Raw genomic sequence first — 23,365 nt, 5'->3', positions numbered from 1 at the left:
AGACTTGATAGGTAACTGACCTGTTTCTGTGTGTAATTATCTGTTTCTACTATGTTTAGTATAGTTTAGGAAGAATGCTTTTAAAAATTGATACTTTTCTAAACAGATCTTTGTAAATTATTAAATGAATGTCCAAATCATTTTCAATGTTTTCTTTTTAATTGCTGCAAAATAACCTCAGGAAAGAATTGTCACCAGGTGAGGCTTTTCTGGAGAGATAAATTTTAATTTCAGTTTCAACCAACAAATCAAAATTCTCCAAAAAATAAAAAACTTTAATGTGATGTTTGTTTTGCAGCTTCAAGTAAAACTCGAGATTTTACAGAGTCTCGCACTCAGTAGTGGCAGTTGAACAGACACCGCAGTCACATCGTATTGCTACAGGATACGTGTAGTATGGATCTATCCCAGCCCGACAATTGGGTAGTTTCACTGTGATGAACCTGGTTTCGTTATAGGTACAGACCCGATGGTGTGCTTCAATGTATGGCGGATCAAGGACTGGTTTCTATGAGCAAAAGCAGTGAACAATATTTAGAAAATAATTTTGGGAACAACAAGTAGAACCATTTGCTGCCTGCATGCATATATTCAAAACAAAGTGAAACAAACAGTAATACTATAATTGTAACCCTAACACTGTTCAACCTACTTTTATTTTTGCTGGATTCAACTTCGTCACCATAAGGTGTTAAACGTTTTACTGATACACTAGAAGGACATTTTCCTATGTTAGTTAACACCAGATGAGTTGCGCTATTAACAGGTAACATCAATATGACCTATAATGTGGTAGAAACTATTAGGCACACACTAGCCTCAGATCGTTCTTCCACAAACTCCTTTTCTCTGTGACAAAGTCCTTGTGACATCAACACAATGGCTGGTGCTTACTATCAAAAGCTCAATCATAATGGGCTGAAGTTCCCACACATCCTTTTTACAGCCCCTTCAGGATGAATGATGTATGATCTCTATGGCCTCACAGCTCCAAGAATGATTCTACCTGTTCTGTTTAAATCCCTGATTCTTGCCCATTGCCCCACTTGTAGTTCTGGTATGTTACTTATTTGATAGCATTTATTGCAATGTTTGTCACCAGCTGTGTTTAATAGAATTACTCTTTATAATGTACTACTTAGTAATCAGGAAGGCGTAAATGTGGAGCCAGTTTTTGTGGGTACTGTGGTTAACTTATGACATGCACAATTTCAGAACTGGCTGAAAAGTTGCTGAAGCATTGATTCATGAATTGTGGCCGTATTTCCTCTGTCACCACATAAGGGAGGCTGTGTGTTGGAGAAGTCGCAAGTCTGTTGTCTGCTTCTGTTGTCCTCCTATTCAATGTCTTAACCTCATTCCATCAAGAGGAATAATTCATGATGATGAGGTAAACCTTTCAGCTGAAAACACACCAAGCCATCCCTACATATTCCCAAGGTCTGGAGAATTTGGTATGTAATCAAAGTTCCATTTGTCTAGCTCATACCTAATAATTGGCAATGAGTTCGTCAACGAGCCTGCAGATTCCTGGCCTCCACACTGACATCTTAGCTCTTGTGCAGTATTTGACGATCCCCAAATAATTAAGATGTCCTCTTGACGTAAAGTTGGGTTTGACCCATCATTCCTCATACATTTAAATATCATCAATAATGATGTTATCAATTCCTGTGTTCAGAATGCACTTTCATAGTCATACCATTGGGTCTTTGATGTGGGCCAATTGTTGGTGCAATATGGCATTCCTCAGCCCTCATTTGTTCTTGTCAGATTTGGCTGGATTATTTGTGACCTGCTGGCCATTGTGCTGCTTAGACCAGGTTGACTTCTTAGATGAAGTCTGCATCACAATTAGTAAGGCTGTCATACCATTATTCTGGACAGTTCATCTACCAATGTCTGCATCTAGACTGTTTCATAGGCAAATCTCATGAGGCAAAGTCAAAATCTTTGTACTCTTGGAGACATTCTTGTAAATTCCATCTTGTCCAGTAGATAATCCAAATTTTGTGATCCATTTCAATGACCACCTTACGACCAACAATGTGGTGAACAGAAATGGATGGATTCCTTGGAGAATTTGTACATATTATTAAATATGAGACTTTCAGCTGATGAACATTTTCAGACTTCACACATTCTCTGATCATACTCTTCAACTGTTTCCCATTGATCAACATAACATCCATGCAGCATATGAATCCCCAACAATCTCATGATGTCTGATATTGCTCAATGGAAAATCTCTGGTGCAGATGCAATACCAAAATGGTAATTAACTGAAACAATATCTTCCAAAAGGTATTATAAACGTGATAAGTATTCCTGATTGCTCATCTACTAGTGCTCACAAAATCAGCTATATGCTTTGCATTTTCTGAAAACTCAGCTCTTAGAGATTTTGGCTAGACTGTTATAACCGTGGACATAGGGTGAATTTCTATTGCTACTAATGTGTTGAGTTGAATACAAACATAAACAGTATCACTAGGTTTAGGTATGATAAACCTGTCTCAGTACCACTTTGTTAGTTCTGCGCCCAGGAAAATGATTCCAATTTGTGACACCTCAATAAGTTGGTTCTCAACTGGTTTCATGAAGCAATGTAATACATTCCAGGGTTTATAAAGGATTTAGCATCTTCACTTAGTGTAACATTGCATTAGGTTTTAAATCAGTCAAACCTTCAATTCATATTCAAAGCAACTTTTTTTAGATTCTGTTTGCTTAACCTTTTGAATGAAATTGACTTTGATCTGTAACCTTCCACTCAGGAGAGAGAATTCTTGGTTGTGAGGTACATGCAGGTTTTCGACTACCTTGACACAGGCGAGTTCCTTACAGCCTATCTTTAAAATTAGGTTCAATGCCCCTTCAGCATAAAGTTGAGTTTCTATTGGCTATAAGCCTTGCGTATCAATCAAGGGTCACTAACCAATAAAATTGCTTTGTGTCCAAATTGAAATTCGTATGATGCATAAGTATTTGATTATCAAAATCAAAAGATTCTCCCCCAGGAAAATATTGCTTTAATATTCTACTGACGGCTGTTTTGCTTCATTTCTCTCTTTGTGTGGGAAATTCTCTGGTATTTTACTTTTCTGTGGCCGTCTCCTGCTTCAGCACATTATTGATTCACTTTAAAAACAGCGTTCGGTATTTTAGGAAGGGCACCCTTTGCGTTTGTGAGCTTTCTTTGCTCCACAGTGTTGGCACAGTTCTTTAATGTCTGGTGTCTGTCCTAACTGCTTCATTGGCTGATCGGGTGTGCCTTTTTGTGGCTTTGTACTTTAAGAAATGAATAGATTCCATAGTTCTCCTGTGCCTTGGTTTTATCTTATTTTCTTAGGATTGAACAGCTTTAGTTCCACATGTCGGCTTCATTCACCAACCGAATGGTTTTCCCTGGAGCTGGATCTTCTTTTGACTTTAATAAATCTGAAAAGCTCATCTGTAATGCCAAACAACGATCCAGTCTTTTATTACTTTAATAGCATGAGAGACAAGATTATCATTGGCATTACTGCATCTGTCCATTATCCTGTCGATATTTGATAAAATCATCCATGGATTTTGCACAGTTTTACTTTAATCTTGCCCTTGCAAGAATTTTATTGATTCTGAGGTTGAAATAATTGTCAGAGGATTTAGGGTCTCTTGAAATTTATCTGGTATTTAATTTACCACTTGGCAAGCAATAACAGTGTTTGCTGTACACCCAGTTGCATACAAAAGTATATGTACTTGTTCAGCTTCTGTCTTAAAGTCATGTTTTGAAGCTGTTCCATACAACAAGAATTGTTTTCTCTGAGATCTTCAATTTTACGTTCCATTTGGCCTATTTCTGAAATAGAGTAAACCTTAGCAGGACTTATACTCTTAATGGTAAGGGCCGAGGGAGTGTTACTGGACAAAGAGACCATGGAGTGCAGGTTCATAGCTCCCTGAAAGTAGAGTTGCAGGTAGATAGGATAGTGAAGAAGATGTTTGATATGCTTTCCTTTATTGGTCAGAGTATTAAGTACAGGAGTTGGGAGGTCATGTTGCAGCTATACAGGACATTGGTTAGGCCACTGTTGGAATATTGCATGCAATACTGGTCTCCATCCTATCGGAAAGATGTTGTGAAACTTGAAAGGGTTCAGAAAAGATTTACAAGGATTTTGCCAGGTTTGGAGGATTTGAGCTGTAAGGAGAGGTGGAACAGGCTGGAGCTGTTTTCCCTGGAGCGTCGGAGGCTGAGGGGTGACCTTATAGAGGTTTACAAAATTATGAGGGGCATGGATAGGGTAAATAGACAAAGTCTTTTCCCTAGAGTGGGGGGTCCAGAAGTAGAGGGCATAGGTTTAGGGTGAGAGGGTAAAGAGACCTAAGGGGCAACATTTTTACAGAGGATGGTACGTGTATGGAATGAGCTGCCAGAAGAAGTGGTGGAGGCTGGTACAATTGCAACATTTAAAAGACATCTGAACTGCTATATGAATAGGAAGGATTTAGAGGGTTATGGGCCAGGTGCTGGCATGTGCGACTAGATTTGGTTTGGGATATCTGGTTGTTGGACCAAGGAGTCTGTTTCTATGCCACACATCTCTATGACTCTGACTCTAAGTCTTTCTAACAGTATTGTTTCTGATGTTATAGCTTCCTAATGTGAATAAGTAATTTATCTACTTTATGGTTGTAGTAATGCTGTTCCTTCTCTGGTTTTCTGTTGTACTGAGATGTTTTCCTAGTCTTTGTGGCCACGATGAAGGTTTTTCTGCCCTTTGCAGACGTCTTGGAAGTTTCCCCATGCTTTGATGCATCACTATGACTCACACTTTATTCTCCTTGTTTCCTGAAAAAAATTCTGTATTAGTCCAGAAAGGTTACTCCTTTTAAATAAATCAATATTTAGCCTGCTTTAAGCGGCCTGAATAGAGATTCCCCCAGTAGCTTTCTCTCATGGTGTCTCCTCGTATTTTTTGTACCCAGCCCTACTTCAATTATTTAATTTAATTTAAGTTTAATGACTGACCTTTTAGCCTGAACCTTTATACGATTTGTTCTTTTTCTACCCCTTTGTAAGATACCTTCCTTTAGTAGTGGAACCAAAAATATGGTTTTCCCTTCCCCAGAGGTGGTGAGAAAGTGAAATAAATAGGCAAGTTAGCACTAGCTTGATACTCACCCCCTTTCTTGTCATCTCACTAAGTTCTGGGCAAGTGTGTCCACTGGGACTTGCTATTTTTCCCTTCTCCCCCCCACACACAGCAATAGCGCTTATAATTCCAGCACCCGTCTTGTGTATGAGTAGTTGCAAGACGCAGTGAAAACACCAAGTATAAATAACTTTATTACTGCTGCACCACCAGGAAAATCACCCATGTGGACAAGCAAAGCACAGAATGAGCAATGCTTATGTGAAATCTAAGGTGATGGGGAGGGCAGGGACTAAATCAAAATAGAATTGGAGGAGGAAATAAAACACTCCACCTGCTGTAGTGTCCAGCTCTCCCTAAGGAGGTTGAGAGTATCGGTGGGCACTGCGTGCTCCTTTTCCAGGGGCACCCCGGTCTGAACATCCTCATGGAAGAGGGGCAGTCATAACGACCCCCTACCCGCCCCGCTGCCTGGACTTGGTAATGGCCAGGCCCAGGAGCAGATCCACAAGGAGGTCAAACACTGAAACTTTCTCAATCCACCTCCAATTAAGGCCATCAAGTAGTCAATCAGTGGCCTCTTAAGGGTTTCAGTTCACCACCTCCCAATTCCCTGCCTTCCCAGTGGGTGATAAAGTAGCTATCTTTCTGCTGAGAAGCCAGGGCGACCAGCGACTGAAGAATAAGCCTTCCCCAGATTATGGGGTGATGGTTCAGTCTATAACAAACACACATTTTAGTTTGTTAATTCTAATCATAGGGGGAAAAAAATCAATAAAACATGGTATAATACAGCATACCCATGCACATCAAATGATTGTTTATGACCAAGAAGGATATCAATCTCACCTTGCATGTGGTTCTTTCACGTGCCTGCCTGGATGGGGGAGGAATATTTTCAATTCACTCAAACTGAGCAATTGGAGGCATCAGTGCAGGCAAGGGAGTGGACTAGAAGCCATCCCTTACGCTCCCATTGAAGCCCTCTCGCCCCACTCCATGTATTAGTCATCACCGAACATAGCCACCCAACATTTTATTTAAAAAATATCAAATCTTCATGCCCCAAAACTGTACACTATACACAGGCAAGGTCTCACGTAAATCCTATACAACCACAGGCCTTCCTTGCTCTTGTCTTCCAATACCCCATAATTTGCCTTCCCAATTGCTAGATGCACTTGCCTGTTAACTTTCTGTGTAAGCCCAGCCAATTTTCCCTGCATACTGATATTCACTAGTCTCTCTAAATTAGAAGTGTATTTTTTTTAGTAGGGAATGATCTTTTAGGAGATTATTTTTGGTGATTCTGATTAGGAAAGTAACAGTGCTGCTTAGTTGAACTAAGTGGGTTTTAATTAATCATTGGTGAGCTGGGAAGTGTTAAACTATGCTGCAAACAATGATAATAATTGTGACACATTAGAGAACAGGTGTTGACAGCTGTAATAATATTACCAGTGGTCAATTGCTGAAAGACTCATTTTAAATGTCATTGCAACATTTATGAAAAATGCCTCACATCTTTTCTCATAGGATTTCAATGACTTCTGACACCATTGATGTAGATTTAAATGTTAAATATTCAGTTGATATTATTTCAATATTTTAAAAAGCTACCTATCTCTAGATTTTAGACATTGTGATTTCACATCAAAGACAGTACAGAAAGTTTTACTTTGCTTTGTTCTCCAGCAGAGTACAGCAAATAGAATTCAGGAGGAAAATGATACAATCAGGATTCCTGGCTCACCTCCCAGGTTTCACATCGTCCCCAGCAAGCATCCGTGTTGATTCGCAATCCTTTACATCCTGGTTTCTTAGCCAGGAATGTGAACTCTCTTACAGCACAGCCAATGAATGTCCGCAAGCTCATATTGGAGGCTGGAAGCACATTGACATAGACAACCAGCAACTGCAGAATAAGACTCCCCCAGATTACGTGGTGATGATTCAGTCTGAAACAAACACATATTTTAATTTGTTAATTCTAATAATAGACTAAAATAAGTAAACTATAGTATCATGCAATACTCTCGTGTATAGCCAATGATCCTTTATGATCAAAAAGGTCAATGACTCTATGACATCAATCGTGTCTTTCTGGAGGTTCTCAGTTCAAGGTAATATTGCCTCACTTGTAATCCAGAACCCAAGCTAATGTTCAAGGCATGTGTTTGAATCTTGCCATGGTAAATGCTTATATTCTGAATTCAATAAATATCTGGAATGAAAACTTGTCTAATGACAACCGTGTATCCCTATCATCATAAAAAGACCATCTGGTTCACTAATGTCTTTTCGGGAAGAAAATCTGGCATCTTTTCCTTGGCCTGACCTATATGTGACTTCAGCCCCACATAAATGTGGCAGATTCTGGGCAATATCCACAACTCGCAATTGAATTAAAAATGCCACATTAATATTAGTAGTTTATTGTGAATTATGTGATTTACACTAAAAAATTGCACCTAAGAAAAATAACTATAGCACAACTATATTTAATTTGCACAGTTTTGTATTCCTGAATTGAAAAGTAACACAAAGGCCTAGAAACAATCAACTGTCACACCAAATCCAATGCACAAGGTGATTGGTAGTACAGAACCTTGAAAGAAGAAGCATTTCATCTTGCAGTCTTTCCTCACATAGCAGAACAAATTGCTTCCTTTGAAATTTTGTTTGGTTAAAATAGATCTGAGAAAACCGTTTACAAATTGCATAGTTCAGATTGTGATCACTCAGGCTCCAAACCTGGAGAGGGCTGTGAATAAACATTACTTCTATAATTTGCATACACATTGAACTTCATGCTGGTTTGCAGCAAGTTTCCTGGGCAAATACAGTGGACCCCAACTGATACGTTTTGTGGTGCAGTCCTAGCTTGGAATGATTGCCTTATGCTGTACTCTATACATTTTTCTTCCTCACCACTTTTCAGTAAACTGAGCACAAAATGTATGCTGGCACTTCAACACAGTAATCAGAGGTGCTGGAATAAAAATACATTAGCCCTGGTTTCGGGTGGGGGTGGGAAAGCCACACTTTGCAGTGTGCTTGTACCCTTTCACACACCTACACTCCTCATCTGCATGATTTCAATACTGTTTGCCTTGCTGCTAGTGCCGATGAGCTCTTCCCCACGCTGCCAGTCAGCTCTACACACAGTATGTGGCATCAATAGTGTTGCTTGCTGAGGGCAACTTCCGCATTTTGAAAGGCAAACTATCTTAAGGGAAAAATGGAGGTAATTAAAACACTGAAATCCAGACAGAAATGACAGTGGATGATTTAGTCGTTTCAGTGGACAGCAAGAAAAAGCATGGACCCACTGTGTGCCATGAGACCCTCGAGGATTACCCTTAGAAGGGAGTAGGAACGAGTGGTGAGGAAGGTTAACGCCAGAATCTGGATGTTAGGGCCCAGCAGCTATGTTGCAGTGTCAGTGTCAGTGGTCAGTGTCACTGAATGTATCTTCATCTGATAGCTCTTACCCACTGGACAACAAAGTCTTGCACTGCTCAGTACACCACATCCCCAATGCTAACCTCTCTGCAGTACCTAACACACTTCCACATCCATCAAAGTTTCACCTGTACATCCACCATTGTCGTTTAGTGTATCTGTTACTCCCGATGCAGTCTCCTCTACATCGGGGAGACTGGATGCCTTTTCGCAGAGCGCTTTAGGGAACATCTCTGGGAGACCCGTACCAATCAACTCCACCACCCCATGGCCCAACATTTCGACTCCCCCTCCCACTCTGCTGAGGACATGCAGGTCCTGGGCCTCCTCCACTGCCACTCCCTTACTACCCGACGCCTGGAGGAAGAACGCCTCATCTTCCACCTCGGAACACTTCAACCCCAGGGCATCAATGTGGACTTCACCAGTTTCCTCATTTCCCCTCTCCCCACCTTATCCCAGTTCCAAACTTCCAGCTCAGCACCATCCTCATGACCTGTCCTACCTGCCAATCTTCCTTCCCACCTATCCGCTCCACCCTCCTCTCTGACCTATCACTTTCATCCCCACCCTCCTCTATGACCTATCACCTTCATCCCCAACCCCATCCAACTATTGTACCCTTTGCCACCTTCTCCCAAGTTCCCTCCCCCCTCATTTATCTCTCCACCCTGAAGGCTCCCTGCCTTCATTCCTGATGAAGGGTTTTTGCCCGAAATGTCAATTTTCCTGCTCCTCAGATGCTGCCTGACCTGCTGTGCTTTTCCAGCACCACTCTAATCTAGACTCTGATTTCCAGCATCTGCAGTCCTCGCTTTTGCCTATTCAGACACATGTCTAATATCCAAATACCACACTTTAATTACCCCACACCAACCACTTCTCCCTTCTTCTATACATCAGCTATTTCAGCAATGTCACACATCATTCAAGCACAGTGCAACACAATTACTAATATTTTGCTGTCTCTCTTTTGAGAAATAGAGATGTACAGCAGAAAGGAGCAGACCCAGCTAGGGGCAAGGACATCTTTATCTCCTGAGCCACAGTGGATGAGCTGGTTCTCTCTATTGTGGGACCTGTGGAATCTGACATTGTTGGGAAGATTGAAGATGATGGCATCTTCCTGCCTTATGCCCATCCTCAATACTCATTCTCTCCCTCACCTTGATTGATGAACAAGCTGCTGTTTGTGTCATAATGGACTTCTTGGTTTCCAGCCCTATCTATTTCCCCTACTCCAAACTTCTTCCTCTTGATAAAAGTAAATGCTATGGATGCTGGAACACTCCAAAATGAAAGCAGGATGTGCTGGAGAAATTCTGCAGATGTGGCAGAACCTGTGGAGAGTGAAACACAGTGAACATTTCAAGTCAGAACTGACGAAGAGTCATGGTGAGCTCAAAACACAAACTCTGTTTCTCCACAGCTTCAGCCAGCAGTCTGCTTTTATTGCCGTCTTGATTTTTGCTATGACATGTTGAAGAACGTTCAGCTACTCAGCCACAGGATCCCGAGAGAGCTACATTAGAGCAGTTTTGAAGAGGCACTATCATTAAATCTGGCACTCAGCCTCTAATTCACACACTGGGAACTGCAAATATCTAAGTGAGGACTATAGAGGTGGGGATTAGTAATGCAGTACCTGGTCTAATGCTCTGTGGATACGGGTTCAAGTCCCGTCATGGCTGGTGGTGGAAATTGAGTTCAATTAATAAAATTTGGAAGATAAGCTAACCTCAGTAATGGTGATCATTGATCATGAAAATCTATCAAGGTTACTAATGCCTTTTAGGGAAGGAACTCTGCCATTCTGACCTACATGTGACCAACACCAATTTGAGTGATTCTTTCCTTTCATAGAATCAGACAGCATGGAAACAGACCCTTCAATCCAACGTGTCCATGCTGAATGAGTTTCCCAAACTAGACTAGTTCTACTTGCCTGTGCTTGGCCCATATTCCTCTAAACCTTTCTTATTCCTGTATTTTAAATGATGAAACTGTATCTGCATCTCCCACTTCCTCTGGCAGTTCATTCCACATACGAACTACCCTCTGTGTGACAAAGCTGCCCTTCAGGTCCCTTTTAAATCTTTCTCATCTCACCTTAAAAATGTACCCCCTAGTTTTGAACTCCCTCACCCTAGGGAAAAGACCTTTATTATTTACTTATCTATGTCCCTCACGATTTCATAAACATCTATAAGGTTACCCTTCAACTTACTATGCTCCAGTGAAAAAAGCCCCAGCCTATCCAGGCTCTCCTTACTACCTGCCATCAGTGCATTAGAAAGATTTTCAAGTTGATACTCCATGTGTTTGGCTTTATTATGAACCATCCTTCTTGATCCTCAAATCCTGAAGTGGAACTGAAATGGCTGAACAAACCACTCAGTTCTAGGCCAATGAAGAATATGTAACAAATGCTGACCTTGGGAGTGATGCCCACACCCCATGAAAGAATTTTTCAAACTGTGCATGAGGTGAGTCACTGGACGCAAGTGAGTTACAAGCAAGCGAGAATGAAGCAATGGCTAATTTGCCAATTCAGTGGAGGGCGAGGTTAGTATGTAGTTGTAACAAATGATTAGGAAGGCAAATTGAATGTTGTTATTTATTGCAAGGGGAATGGAATATAAAAGTAACAAAGATTGACTGCAGCTTTGTAGGGTTTTGGTGAGACCACATCTGGAAAACTGTCGACAGTTTTGTTCTTCTTACTCGGGGTGGGGAGATATCATTGCTTTAGATGCAGTTCAGAGAAAGCTCACTCGACTCATTCTTGAGATGAAAGGCTTGCCTAATAAAGAAAGGACAGATTGGAGTTTAGAAGAATGAGAGGCAATCATATTGAAACATAAGGTCTTGCATGGACTGGATGGGTTGAATATCTTGAGTATATTTCCTTATGTGATATAAACTAAAACTAGGGAATATAGTTTAAAAATGAGTTTAAGACGAAGATGGAGAGTTTTTGTTTTGTCTCTGAGGGCTGTTTGTAGGTTTTTCCCAGAAGCTAATGGGGTGGGCTTTAAGTGTAATGAGGGCTGACAGATTGTTGATTGACAAGGGATTTGACTTACAGGATGAAGATAGAAAAGTCAAGCTGAGACTACAACCAGGTCAGCCATGATTTTATTAAATGGTCCAGCAGTATCAAAGGGCCAAATGGCTGAATTTTGCTTTTGAATCCTATGTTCCTAAGTTAATACAGAGGACTCAGGTGAAGATCTCAAAGGGTGATGGAAGGCACTGATTGGGCTTTCACATTGGCTAGCTCGATGGCCTCCTGTTAGTATCAAAAACAATGGAGAAGTCTGGCACTGATTGTAACAGACAGTGAACAGACTTTATCCTGCCAGCAGTCTCTGCTCCATTTGCCATGTTGCAGAGCCAGATGCATGACTACTGGCTCCCCATAGCTGTAGCAGTCCTTAAGTGTACAGGCCACCTACTTCACTGCAAACTTGTAAAGATATGGCAACAATCTCTCTGGTGAATTCATCAAAACACCCCCAAAAACATTCCCAGAGAACTATCAGCCACATTCCAATTAAGAAAGTTCCATAAAGTTTACTTACCTGCAAGAGTGCCTGGCTCTTTAAGAAATCCTTCTGTAATCTTTTCTACCTTATTGCTTCAAACTTTTTTTTTCTGCATTTCTAGTCAATTTAGGCATTGCCAAAACTGGAGATGCCCAATTTTGCATCAGCCAGTTGAGCTGTGTGCCATCAAATATAGCATTACATCAGTATGTCAGACACATGCAAGAGATCCATCTGCCTCTAGACCTACCAATGGTAGAGAAAAGATGGATGTTGTCAATGATGTTTCCTGCTGGAGCAGAGCTACATGAATTTAATAGCTCCTCTCAGATTGACGTAACAGATCCCAAAGCAATTTCGAAGAAGAAAAGGCAAAGTCTCCCCATTGTTTTGGCCAGTACTTAACCTTTATCAATGGTATCGCTTAAGGGTACTTGGTCAGTATTACATTAATAAGACTTTGCTATGCACAGCGTGTTATCATGTTTCTTACAGTGACCACAGTTCCAAAACACAGCAGGTGAAACATCATCCGAGGATCTGATCAGGATTTCCTGATGAAGGGCTTTTGCCTGAAACATCGATTTCCCTGCTCCTTGGATGCTGCCTGACTTGCTGTGCTTTTCCAGCACTACCTTAATCTTGACTCTAATCTCCAGCATCTGCAGTACCCACTTCCGCATGGTTCCAAAATACTCTATAGTCACTATGAGATGGCCTGAGCTTATGTACTGGGCTATAAAAATGCAGACATTCCTTTAGTGCCTGTTTGATTGTGGTGAGCCCCACAAATAAGGCAATTTTGTTTTGCTCATTCTTATCCATACACTTGCACACTTCATTATCGAGTCTCTTGACCATTACCTGGATTGGAACTTCAGACTGATTGGATATTCCTTTTCCCTGAGGATGCTCAGCCGTGGCCTAACAGCCTAACTGAACAGCAGACACAAAAAAGCAGACATACTGGTCTGTACTGGTTAGTTTTACACTAGCTAGTGAATCTGACAACAAGTCTCATTCCTGATGAAGGGCTCATGCCCGAAATATCTATTCTCCTGCTCCTCGGATGCTGCCTGACCCGCTGTGCTTTTCCAACACCACACTCAGGACTTACACATTCAATGGTAGACCCTGGGGAGTGTTGTCAAACAGAGAGACCTAGGGGTTCAGGTACATATTCCTTGAAAATGGCATCACAGGGTGGTGAAGAAGGCATTTGGCACGCTTGCCTTCATTGGTCAGAGAATTGCGTATTGAATTGGGAAGTCAAGTTGCTGAGGCCACCTTTGGAGTATTGCATATAGTTCTAGTTGCCCTGCCATAGGAAGGGCTTCAGACAAGATTTACAAGAATGTTACCAGGACTAGAGATTTTAAATTCTAAGGAGACGCTGAATAGGCTGGGACATTTTACCCTGCAGTGTAGGAGACTGAAGGATGACCTTATAGAGGTTTATAAAATCATGAGGAGCAAAGATAAGGTGAATAGCGCAGGACCTTTCCCTAAGATAGGAGAGTTCACAACTAGAGGACATAATTTTAAGGGGAAAGGGGAAAGATTTAAAAGGGATCTGAGGGGTGACTTATTCACACAGAAGGTGGTTTATATATGGAATGAACTGACAGAGGAAGTGATAGTTGCAGATACAGTTACAACATTTAAAAGATCTTTGAACAGGTACATGAATAGGAAAGGCATATGGGCCAAATGCAGGCAAGTGGGACTAGTTTAGTTTGAGAAACTTAGTCAGCATGAATGAGTTGGACCAAAGGTTCTGTTTCCATGCTGTATGACTCTATGACACAGACCACAGGGCACGTGAAAGTATTATTTTACAAACAAAAGTGGGTGAAATGCGACTATGCACAAACGATGTGTAATTATTTGTTTTAAGTTTACAGCCTTCAAGAAATCTTCCTTGTATTCAATTTAAAAGTCTTAAGTAATTTAGGACATTTTGCATTAAAATAAATGTTGGTTAAAAGTATCATTTTTTGACTTTGAAAGATTAACTTCAAAAATAATAGGTAACTGCATTTTTCTAAGGCATTTTAGCAAAGGTTATAATGCACTCAAAATGAACATTGTAATTGTGTTGAATACACATTAATTTGACATGTTTCCTAAAGGAAGTAGCCTTGCACAGCTTTGGTTTCACACCAGCTAACACCATAACTATAGTTAGGGGCCTTTGAAGCTTAAATCTTAAAAGCAAATCAGTGGGCCCAATGAATCCTCTTTAAACTTTAAGCTTACAATCAGAGAGAAAAGTAGGTCTTCCATAGCATTAAAATTTGCGATAGTGCAGTAGAGTTCTGCACACTATCTTCCCTTCAAATGTAATACAATCAGTTAGTATAAGTACCACTGCTAAACGTAAACTGTGCTATTAGGCATCACTTGGCCACTGTAAAAGTTAAAAAAACATAAGATGTCAAAGGGTTAAGTCATGTTGATTTTACTTTGCAAAGTCAAAATATTCCAAACCAGGGTATCACTCACCTGTGACTCCACATCTTTTGATCTATATCTGCTTTTCCTTGTCTTTGAAGAGTTGAGACTCTTCAAATTATTTTTCAATGTTCGAGATATACAGAAGCTTCACCTTTAATATTCACTCAAACAAACACTGACAACAGAAGGACCTTTAATCTACGTATTAATGAACGTTATCAGCGCTCTGATACGATGTCGCTAGCTGCTGGTTTCTAAGCTCTCACCGTTTTGAAATATATGGAGAAAGCAAGTGTCAATCAGCATTGGCGTCCAACAGTTCCTCCCTCTCGCCTGTCACAGACATCAAACTGCTCATATCAACGGATACCTGACCTACGATGTTACAGCAAAAGACAAAATCAAGAAGGCAATGCCTCAGCAAATACAAGGGGCATTTAACTCTTTCTTACTTGTGGTGCACAGTATTTTTGAAATACTGTTTTAGAGCAAGCAAAGCAAGTATCAAGTAGGTTATTAAAATGTTGAACACAACTCAAAAATTGTGTTTGTCTAATGCGAGGCTTGTAATCCATAATAGTAGCCCTGAGCTAATAAATGTTTTGTCAGGGTGCTACATTTTAAACAACTGAGTTCCTGCAACTTACCCATTTTTACCAAACTAAGATCAAATAACTGTAAATGTTTAGCTTCATCTCTATAGCAAGTAAAAATGATGCAATCAGTAACTGTCTTTGTCATGACACCATTATTAATACTTTGAAATATAGTCAGGTCAAATGAAAAGATTGAATGGACTTATGAAAGAAAGACTACTGCCATTTTAGTAGGATTCATATTTTGTGTTGGTTTCTTTGCTAGTGTGACAACAAAATTGAATAATTTTTTTTTAAAAATGCTTTTTAAATGCTGTCAATATTTATTTTCATTGGTAATAAGAAATTGCGCTAGCAAGGGAACATGAAGCAAGTTTTTAAAGTGATGAGGGGCATTGAGAGGCTAGAAGAAGCAAATATTGTAATGCAGGGTAATCGTAGAACTTCGGGAACTGGTGGCAAGTGCACAGAATGTACTCTGGATGGGAGAATTCAATGCCCATCAATAGCACTAAAGGATATAGCTGTCAGGCTGGGCCTACGAAGGTAGTGAGGGAACTAACAAGAGGGAAAACATATCCTTATATGAAACTGATTAATTGTAAAGATTAAGGAAAATGTGGAGGCGATGGCCTGATGGTATTATTGCTGGACTGTTAATCCAGAGACCAGGTCATGTTCTGGGGACCTCAATTCAAAGCCCACCATGGCAGATGGTGGAAATTCAATTCAACAAAAAAAATCTGAAATTAAGAGTCTCATGGCGACCATTGTTGATTGTTGGAAAAGCCGCTCACCTGGTTCACTAATATCCTTCAGACAAGGAAGCTGCCATCCATGTCTGGTCTACATGTGACTCCAGATCCACAGCAATGTGTTTGACTCTTAACTGCCCTCTGGACAATAAATGTTGACCGGACCAGAGATGTCCTCATCCTGTGAATGAATAAAAAAAACTATGAAGAATGTACGGAAAAGCAAAATAAGTGAATCCCTCAGAAGGTGCTATTGATAAACAGTTTTAACAGCCATTTATAAATAAGATTTTGACTTGCCTCCAGTTCCGCTGTTTACATGACCCCAATGGCAACTCCATGAGCACTGGATAAAAATAAATGTCTTTGTCTAAACTCACAATTCTTATAGCAAATAGTAGGGCAACCCTTTACTTTACCATTACTTCTGGAATGGCATTCTCTGAATGACATTGCATGTTATATCAGGTTGGAAAAGAACTGTATGTACACCTATACCAGATGGACAAGTGAGCTTCAAGAAGTCAGTTCACCATCATCTTCTCAAATCCACAATGGACAGCAAATACTGATCTCGCTAACAACATTCACATCCCGAGAAAGAACAAATAAATAAATAATCATGAAACAAACAATGAATTGTTGTGGTCAAGTACATGCATCCTATGGAGAACAATCAATTCACATTCACCAATGGCAATTTGCAAGCGGGCTATTTATAGAGGACATATATTTAATCTTCCATACTAGATGTGCAAATAAGTGAGCTGCAGAAATGCTAGGTGGATTAGTATAAATACTATAGGATTGTGTAGCTATCATACTGGATCATAAGTCCAGTAATAGTCATTTAAATGATTCACTAATGTCCTTCAGGGAAGTAAATCTGCTGTCCTTACTTGGCCTGCCAGAACCTTGGTTTTCCAGAGGAAGGAGTTGACCTTGAATGAGTGTTGCAGACTGGCACATTCCAAAATCTAGGACTCAGTACTGAGGGATGCGCTGAAGCTTGGGGCAGCTGCCACTAAGGCACAGTGGGGAAAGACCATCATGTAAGGTCTTTATGTTGAAGTTAAATGGATCGAGTTAAACTCCAATGTTTGTTTCTTCATATGTCTCTGTACACAACCGAATTGCGATGGTGAATATGTATGCATATAGAGATACTTTTTTATGAATAAAACATATTTTTGAAACTAACCAAAAGCAACTGGGTCCACAGCAATATGGTTGACTCTCACCAGTTCTCTGCAAAAGCCTCGGAAACCATTTATTTGTATCAGCCATTTAATAAGTCTGAAAAAAAGAATTAAACTGGGCAGACTGCTAGCATGCTACTCCAGTGAGGCATGACAAATGTCATTCTTCAGCCAATTTGAATCACTCCACATGATATCAAGAAAAATGGATGGAGCCATTAGATAGGGCAAAGGCTACAAACCCTGAAAATATTCCAGCAATATTATTGAAGGCTGTGTGTTCAAGTACTTGTTGTGCCCTTAGTCAAGTTCTTCCAGTACACCTACTACACTGGCATATAACCAACAGAGTGAAAAATTGCCCAGGTATGTCCTGTACACAAAATGCAGGACCAATCTACCCTATTGGTCTACTCTTCATCATCAGTAAAGTGAAGGAAGGTGTCATCAACAGTGTTACCAAGCAGCACCTGCTCAGCAATAACCTGCTCTGTGATCCTCAGTTTAGGCTCCCCCAGGGACACTCAGCTCATGATCTCATTACAGCCTTGGACAAAAGAGCTGAATTCCAGAGGTGAGGTGAGAGTGACAGCCCTTGACATCAAAGCTGCATTTGATGTCAATGGGAATCAGGAAGAAAACTGTCCTCTGATTGGAGTCTATCCTGGAACATAGGAAAGTGGTTGTTGGAGGTCATCTCTGCAGGAGTTCCTCAGGATGGTGTCCTAGACCTTCCAAGGAAGGGCCACTCAACCTGAAACATTAAGTCTGATTCTCTCCACAGATGCTGCCAGACCTGCTAAGCATTTCCAGTAATTTCTGTTTTTACAGTATTTACAGCATCTGCAGTTCTTTTGGCTTTTATTTTGTATTAAACATCTGTTATATTCTTCAATTCCTCAATCTCCCCACCAGGTTTTGTGTGTTGCAGGATATAGCATAAGCTTTGCATCAGCAGATGAGAACACACTGAAAGAGACAGAATCATCTTATGGTTAGCATCAGTGGTCATATATAAAGAAAACTCTAATTTTTGTTGGTGGATGTTTGGAAAATTAATTGAAGACTAACTGACAACAGTTTTGAACATCAGAGAACTTAGACAATTTGCAGCATCATTTTTGTGATTCCAGACAGCCAACACAGATTTGTAGATAGGGCAGTGACCATCAAGAAGGCAAAGTTGATTTACTTTTTAATAGAATGTGTGTACTTTGAAGATACAAGAATTTCTGAGATTGCCTGATTTTTTAAAAAGGCTGAAGTTACAAATGCAATTAAAACTAAAGATTACAGACCTGTACAAATTACTTTCTCTCTATTTTAAAAAAAGAGGAACACTGATCTACTTTTTTTAAAAAGGCTATTTTGCAACCAATCACTTAACTATGTATTGGACAGAAATCAGTGATTTCCTTAATTTAAAAAAAAAGCATGCAGTTCTATTTTACAGATTTAACAGAGAAACACAGCGGCCGTGTTCAAATGTAGAGCAGATTTGATGTGCCAAACAGCCTAATTCTGCTCATACATCTATGGTCTTACCAAAGGATAGATTATTCTGAGAAAATAACTCAACATTGGTAAATGGGCAACCACAGGCTTAGCACATCCAACTCTTTTATGGACAATTAAAAAGACTCAGAAAAAAATGGTGAAAGTTCTCAAAGACCAGGTTGAAGTAAAAGTTAATTTCAGGATTAACAGTCTCCAATTTATGTCATGAGACAAAAAAAAACAACAGTTGTTGACAAGTTTGTCAGAAAATGCCACATCAAATGGTACAATTGTGATGTTCCTGAAGATGGTCTCAGAGCAAAGCTCATCGAGTGAGTCATTGCATCTACACCTATTAAAGTGTTCAAGAATGATCTTTGGGTAAGGAGAGGGCAATACCATTGACAAATTGCTTGACGATAGACAGAAATACAAGGGAAAAATGGCTGGCCAACAATAATTGCATACTTTTAATGTAACCAAGGCTAATGCTGCAGTCAGCAAGGTGCACCAAACCAACAAGATCTGTAATAAGTGCAGTTTTTTGCACTTACCCCAAAGCTGTCCATATTATCTGTAAAGTATGTTGCACCAAGGGGTGTTCAGCATGCATGTACATGAAATCTGGCTCCAAATACTAAGCCAGATGCCAGAACAAATCAAGGTAACCAATAAGATGACACAACACCACAACATTTACACAGTTAGAGAAAAGATATAAAATCCCAAACACATCAATGAAGCTCAGAGTCAACCAAGTGAAAGGCAAGTTTCGAAGAGACCAGCCTTTTGATATCTTATTTAAAAATATTAATTCACAGGATGTGTGCATCACCTGGCCAGCATTCATTACCGTCGCAGACGGCAATTAACAGTCAAATACATTGCTGTGCATCTGGAGTCACATGTAGGCCGGACCAGGTAAGGCTGGCAGATCCCCTTCCCTAAAGGACATTAGTGAATCAAACAGGTCTTTTCTGACGATTGGCAGGGATTTCATCATCATTTTGAATTCAAATTCCATCATCTGCTATGGTAGGATTCAAACTCAAGACCCGAGAGTATTACCTGGATCTCTGGATTAATAGTCCATTGATGACGCCAGTAACATTATATTTCCTGAAAAAAAACATACACAAAAAGCTAAAATTGACACAGGAGCTATTACCACAACATACCCTAAATGACATATACCTCAGCAAGTGGCATTCTATTATTCTGCACATGAGAGACCAACTCCCAATGTGTTGGCAGAATCACACTGCAGCACCAATACACAAGCCCATCGCGGCTCCCTGAAATCTCCCACTTGGTAGTAGTAGGTCCAGCAGAATGTACAGATCTCATTATTGTCACAGTTCATGAAATTTAATTGGCACTGACTGTTGACAGATCATGCATGACTTAAAGGACTCAGGTAACATTCTCCAAGGATAGGACTTTGAAGAAAGATTAAACCAGGTATAAGCATGTTAACACTGAGAAAGGTTGGCCTACCACGAAAAGACCAAAATACCCCTCTTGCTTTATACATTCACGCTGTAGACTATGAAGTTGTGTCATTCTTAACGTTGATCTGTCACAATTTGGAGAGAGCCAGTGTGAAGAGTTGCAACCAGCAACTGCCAAAGATGGCAACAAGAATTGTTGTAAACGATCATCATTGAGAGTTGACAATATTAAAGAAGTAAAAGATTTGTTCATTCTTCCCTTACAGAGAAGAACTTGCAATAACACAACACTTTCAATGGTAAAGAAATCCTAATTCTAAAACCTATATGCCAAAATGTCATGACCATATTACAGCAGGGACAGATGGGTATAGAATACATGAGACATAAAGCACAGGTGACCTTGTACTGGCCAGGGATGAATCAGGATATTCCATGAATCATGCATATAAACGAGGCATGCTAAACATATCAGCCCAGCAGCAAAGGGATCCTTCAGATTCACATAATGTCCCATCAACTCCCTGGAAAGATGTAGTAACAGATCTGTTCAAGATGCATGAGTGCAATTACATTTGTGTGATGGATTATTTCTCTAAATTTTCCATTGTACAACAATTTAGCAAGACACATTTTCAGTTTATATCCAGGGATGGATAGTATCTGATAATAAACCACAGTACACAAGAAAATTATTTAGTGATGTTTAGGGACCTATATCACATCATTACATTGCCATTGACACTCAAATAGTCTAGCGGAGCATACAGTATGCACTATAATGTCAATGATCTTTAAGTGTCGAGCAATAAAACAAGATTTTCTCATTGTGTTGTTTCATTTTAGCAACACCAATGGAGAAATGATTACCATCCCCTGCATAAATTATGGTCAGAAGGCAAGTGCAAATAACCTTGTCCAGGAATCTACTGTCTAACCATTCTGAACGTTCTTTTCAAAGAGAGAAGAAAATGAAAGAGATCCACAACAAATGAGTAGCTAGAGCATTACCAGAACAGCATACTAAAAAGATAGTTTGAGTTGGAAATACAAAAACTTGGATACCAGCAAAGGTTTCTAAAGTATATAACCAACACAGATCTTACAAAGTCATTGCTGATCATAGTGCTACATTGTGAAGGAACAGAAGTATGTTCAGATCCACGTACAGCAGACCAATCACATACGAGAAGAGAGAAGAAGAACACTTCAGTGTTAATTGTGTGATGGTGTTGAGTGACAGCCACCAGCAACAATACAACCAAGTTGCAACTGAGAACAATGTGTATAAGATGTCTATATGATATGGGCACCTTGTCAAATTTCCAAAGTGTTACACTTAACTTTGAAAAGTTAACCTTGTAAACTCTGTTTTACTTGTTCACACAATTACTGAACAAGTGCCTATGTGCAACCTTGTACATCTGCTTGGGAGAAACTTTCATCTTTGGATATGAAAGGGGATATTGTATTCTGACTCATGACCAGTCTATTTTTAAAAGATATGCTCATGATGTGATCACTATGTACAACCTGAGACCTGAGGATCTGATACACCATCCTATCCAGGATCACTTGAAGCAAGACAAGATATTGAAAGCATGTTGCTCTGGTGTAACCAATTAACATAATATCAGCTCACATGCTTGGGTCTCTAAGAAATACAATCCTTGTATGTAATAAATATCAGTTGGATTCTTCAATTCTACAATATCTATTGCCATATTTTTAAGTTATAGGAGCAATACCCTGCTGGTGACAAACCCACAGCAGGTAATTTAATCACCCCCAAATCCAGTGCTATTAATTATTTGGAGTAGGATACCCATTGGAACAAGCTTACCAGCCGCCTCCTCTTCACCATGGACATGCAGTCCCTTTACAGATCCATCCCCCATCAGAATGGGCTCATCAGTGCTCTCCACTTCTCCACGGAAAAAGGGCCTGAACCGTCCCCATCCATACTAACCTCCTCCACCTCACTGAGCTCGTCCTCACTTTGAATAACTTATCTTTTAATTCCTCTCACTTTCTTCAGGTCAAAGGAGTGGCCATCGGTACCCTCATGGACACCAGTCATGCCTGTCTCTTCATGGAATAGCCCTTGTTCCAGTCCTACTCTGCACCCCCCCACCCGCAACTCTTTCTCCAGTAAATCAATGACATCGTCAGTGCTGCTTCTCTCTCTCTCATTTGGAATGTAAAAAATGTATCAATTTTGCTTCCGATTTCCACTCTCTTCTCACTATCACTTGGTCCATCTCCTACCTTCCCTTCCTCAACATCTCTGTATCCGTTTCCGGTGATAGGCTGGCTACCAATATCCATTACAAACCCACCGACTCGCACAGTTACTGGACTATACATCCTCATACCCTGCTTCCTGTAAAGACTCCATTCCATTCTTCTAATTTCTCTGTCTCTGCCTCTATCTCTGATTATGCCAGCTTCTACGCAGGAGCCTCCAAAATGTCCACCTTCTTCCTTGACAAAGGATTCCTCACCATCATGATTTACAGAACCCTCAGCTGTGTCCAACCCCCATCTTCCACACTTCAGCCTTCACCCCTTCTCTTCCTCCCACAACAGCAATGGGGAACCCCCCCCCCCACCCCCAGTCATCACTTATCACCCCACCAGCATCTGCAACAGGGACCAGCAGCCACCATTTCTGCCACTTGGAGGAGATTGCTATCAGCAGATGCATTTCCCCTCCCCTCCCTTACCAGCCTTCTGCAGGAACCTTTCTCTCCAAGCCCCCTGGTTCACTCCTCCTTCGTTCCCAACAACCCCCCACATTCCCACAGTACCTCCCCCTGCAATCGCAGGAGGTGTAGCATCTGCCCGTTTCCTTCTTCACTCCTCACCAATCCAAGGCCCCAAACACACCAAACAAAAATAGAAGTTGCTGGAAAAGCTCAGCAGGTCTGGCAGCATCTGTGGAGAGAACTTCGAGTTTAACACTTCAGGTTCAGTCACCCTTCTTCAGAACTCAGAATATCCCCAAACATACGTTCCAGGTGAAACAATACTTTGCATTTTCCGCTTGGCGACATTACAACCTTCAGGACTCAGCATTGAGTTCAATAATTTTAGGGTTGGAAAACCTTCTCTGAGGTCCTTACCCTAATCCCCACATACCAGGCCTTGTCATCACATGGGCCACTACCACATAAATCCATTGTCAGCTACTAATGTTTCCTATTAGCAAATACTCAGTTTGACAGTCATGGCTTTTACCTTTACCCATTCA

At 40.5% G+C, this 23,365-nt stretch overlaps 1 protein-coding gene across 1 annotated transcript; it reads right to left on the bottom strand.

The window, feature by feature from the left end:
• Positions 1 to 319: 319 nt before the first annotated feature.
• On the bottom strand, positions 320 to 23,294 carry gphb5 (glycoprotein hormone subunit beta 5). The gene is made up of 4 exons (XM_072567838.1): positions 23,254 to 23,294; positions 19,730 to 19,780; positions 6,898 to 7,102; positions 320 to 508 (listed from the first exon to the last, which is right to left on the bottom strand). Exons 1-4 carry the CDS (start codon positions 23,292 to 23,294, stop codon positions 320 to 322), a joined length of 486 nt encoding a protein of 161 aa, XP_072423939.1.
• Between the last annotated feature and the right edge of the window lie 71 nt (positions 23,295 to 23,365).

The sequence above is a fragment of the Chiloscyllium punctatum genome, chromosome 4 (genome assembly GCF_047496795.1).
Source record: "Chiloscyllium punctatum isolate Juve2018m chromosome 4, sChiPun1.3, whole genome shotgun sequence".
Classification (NCBI taxonomy): domain Eukaryota; kingdom Metazoa; phylum Chordata; class Chondrichthyes; order Orectolobiformes; family Hemiscylliidae; genus Chiloscyllium; species Chiloscyllium punctatum.
Note: the sequence above shows the minus strand (reverse complement) of the source record. Positions and strands in the feature narration are given on the sequence as shown.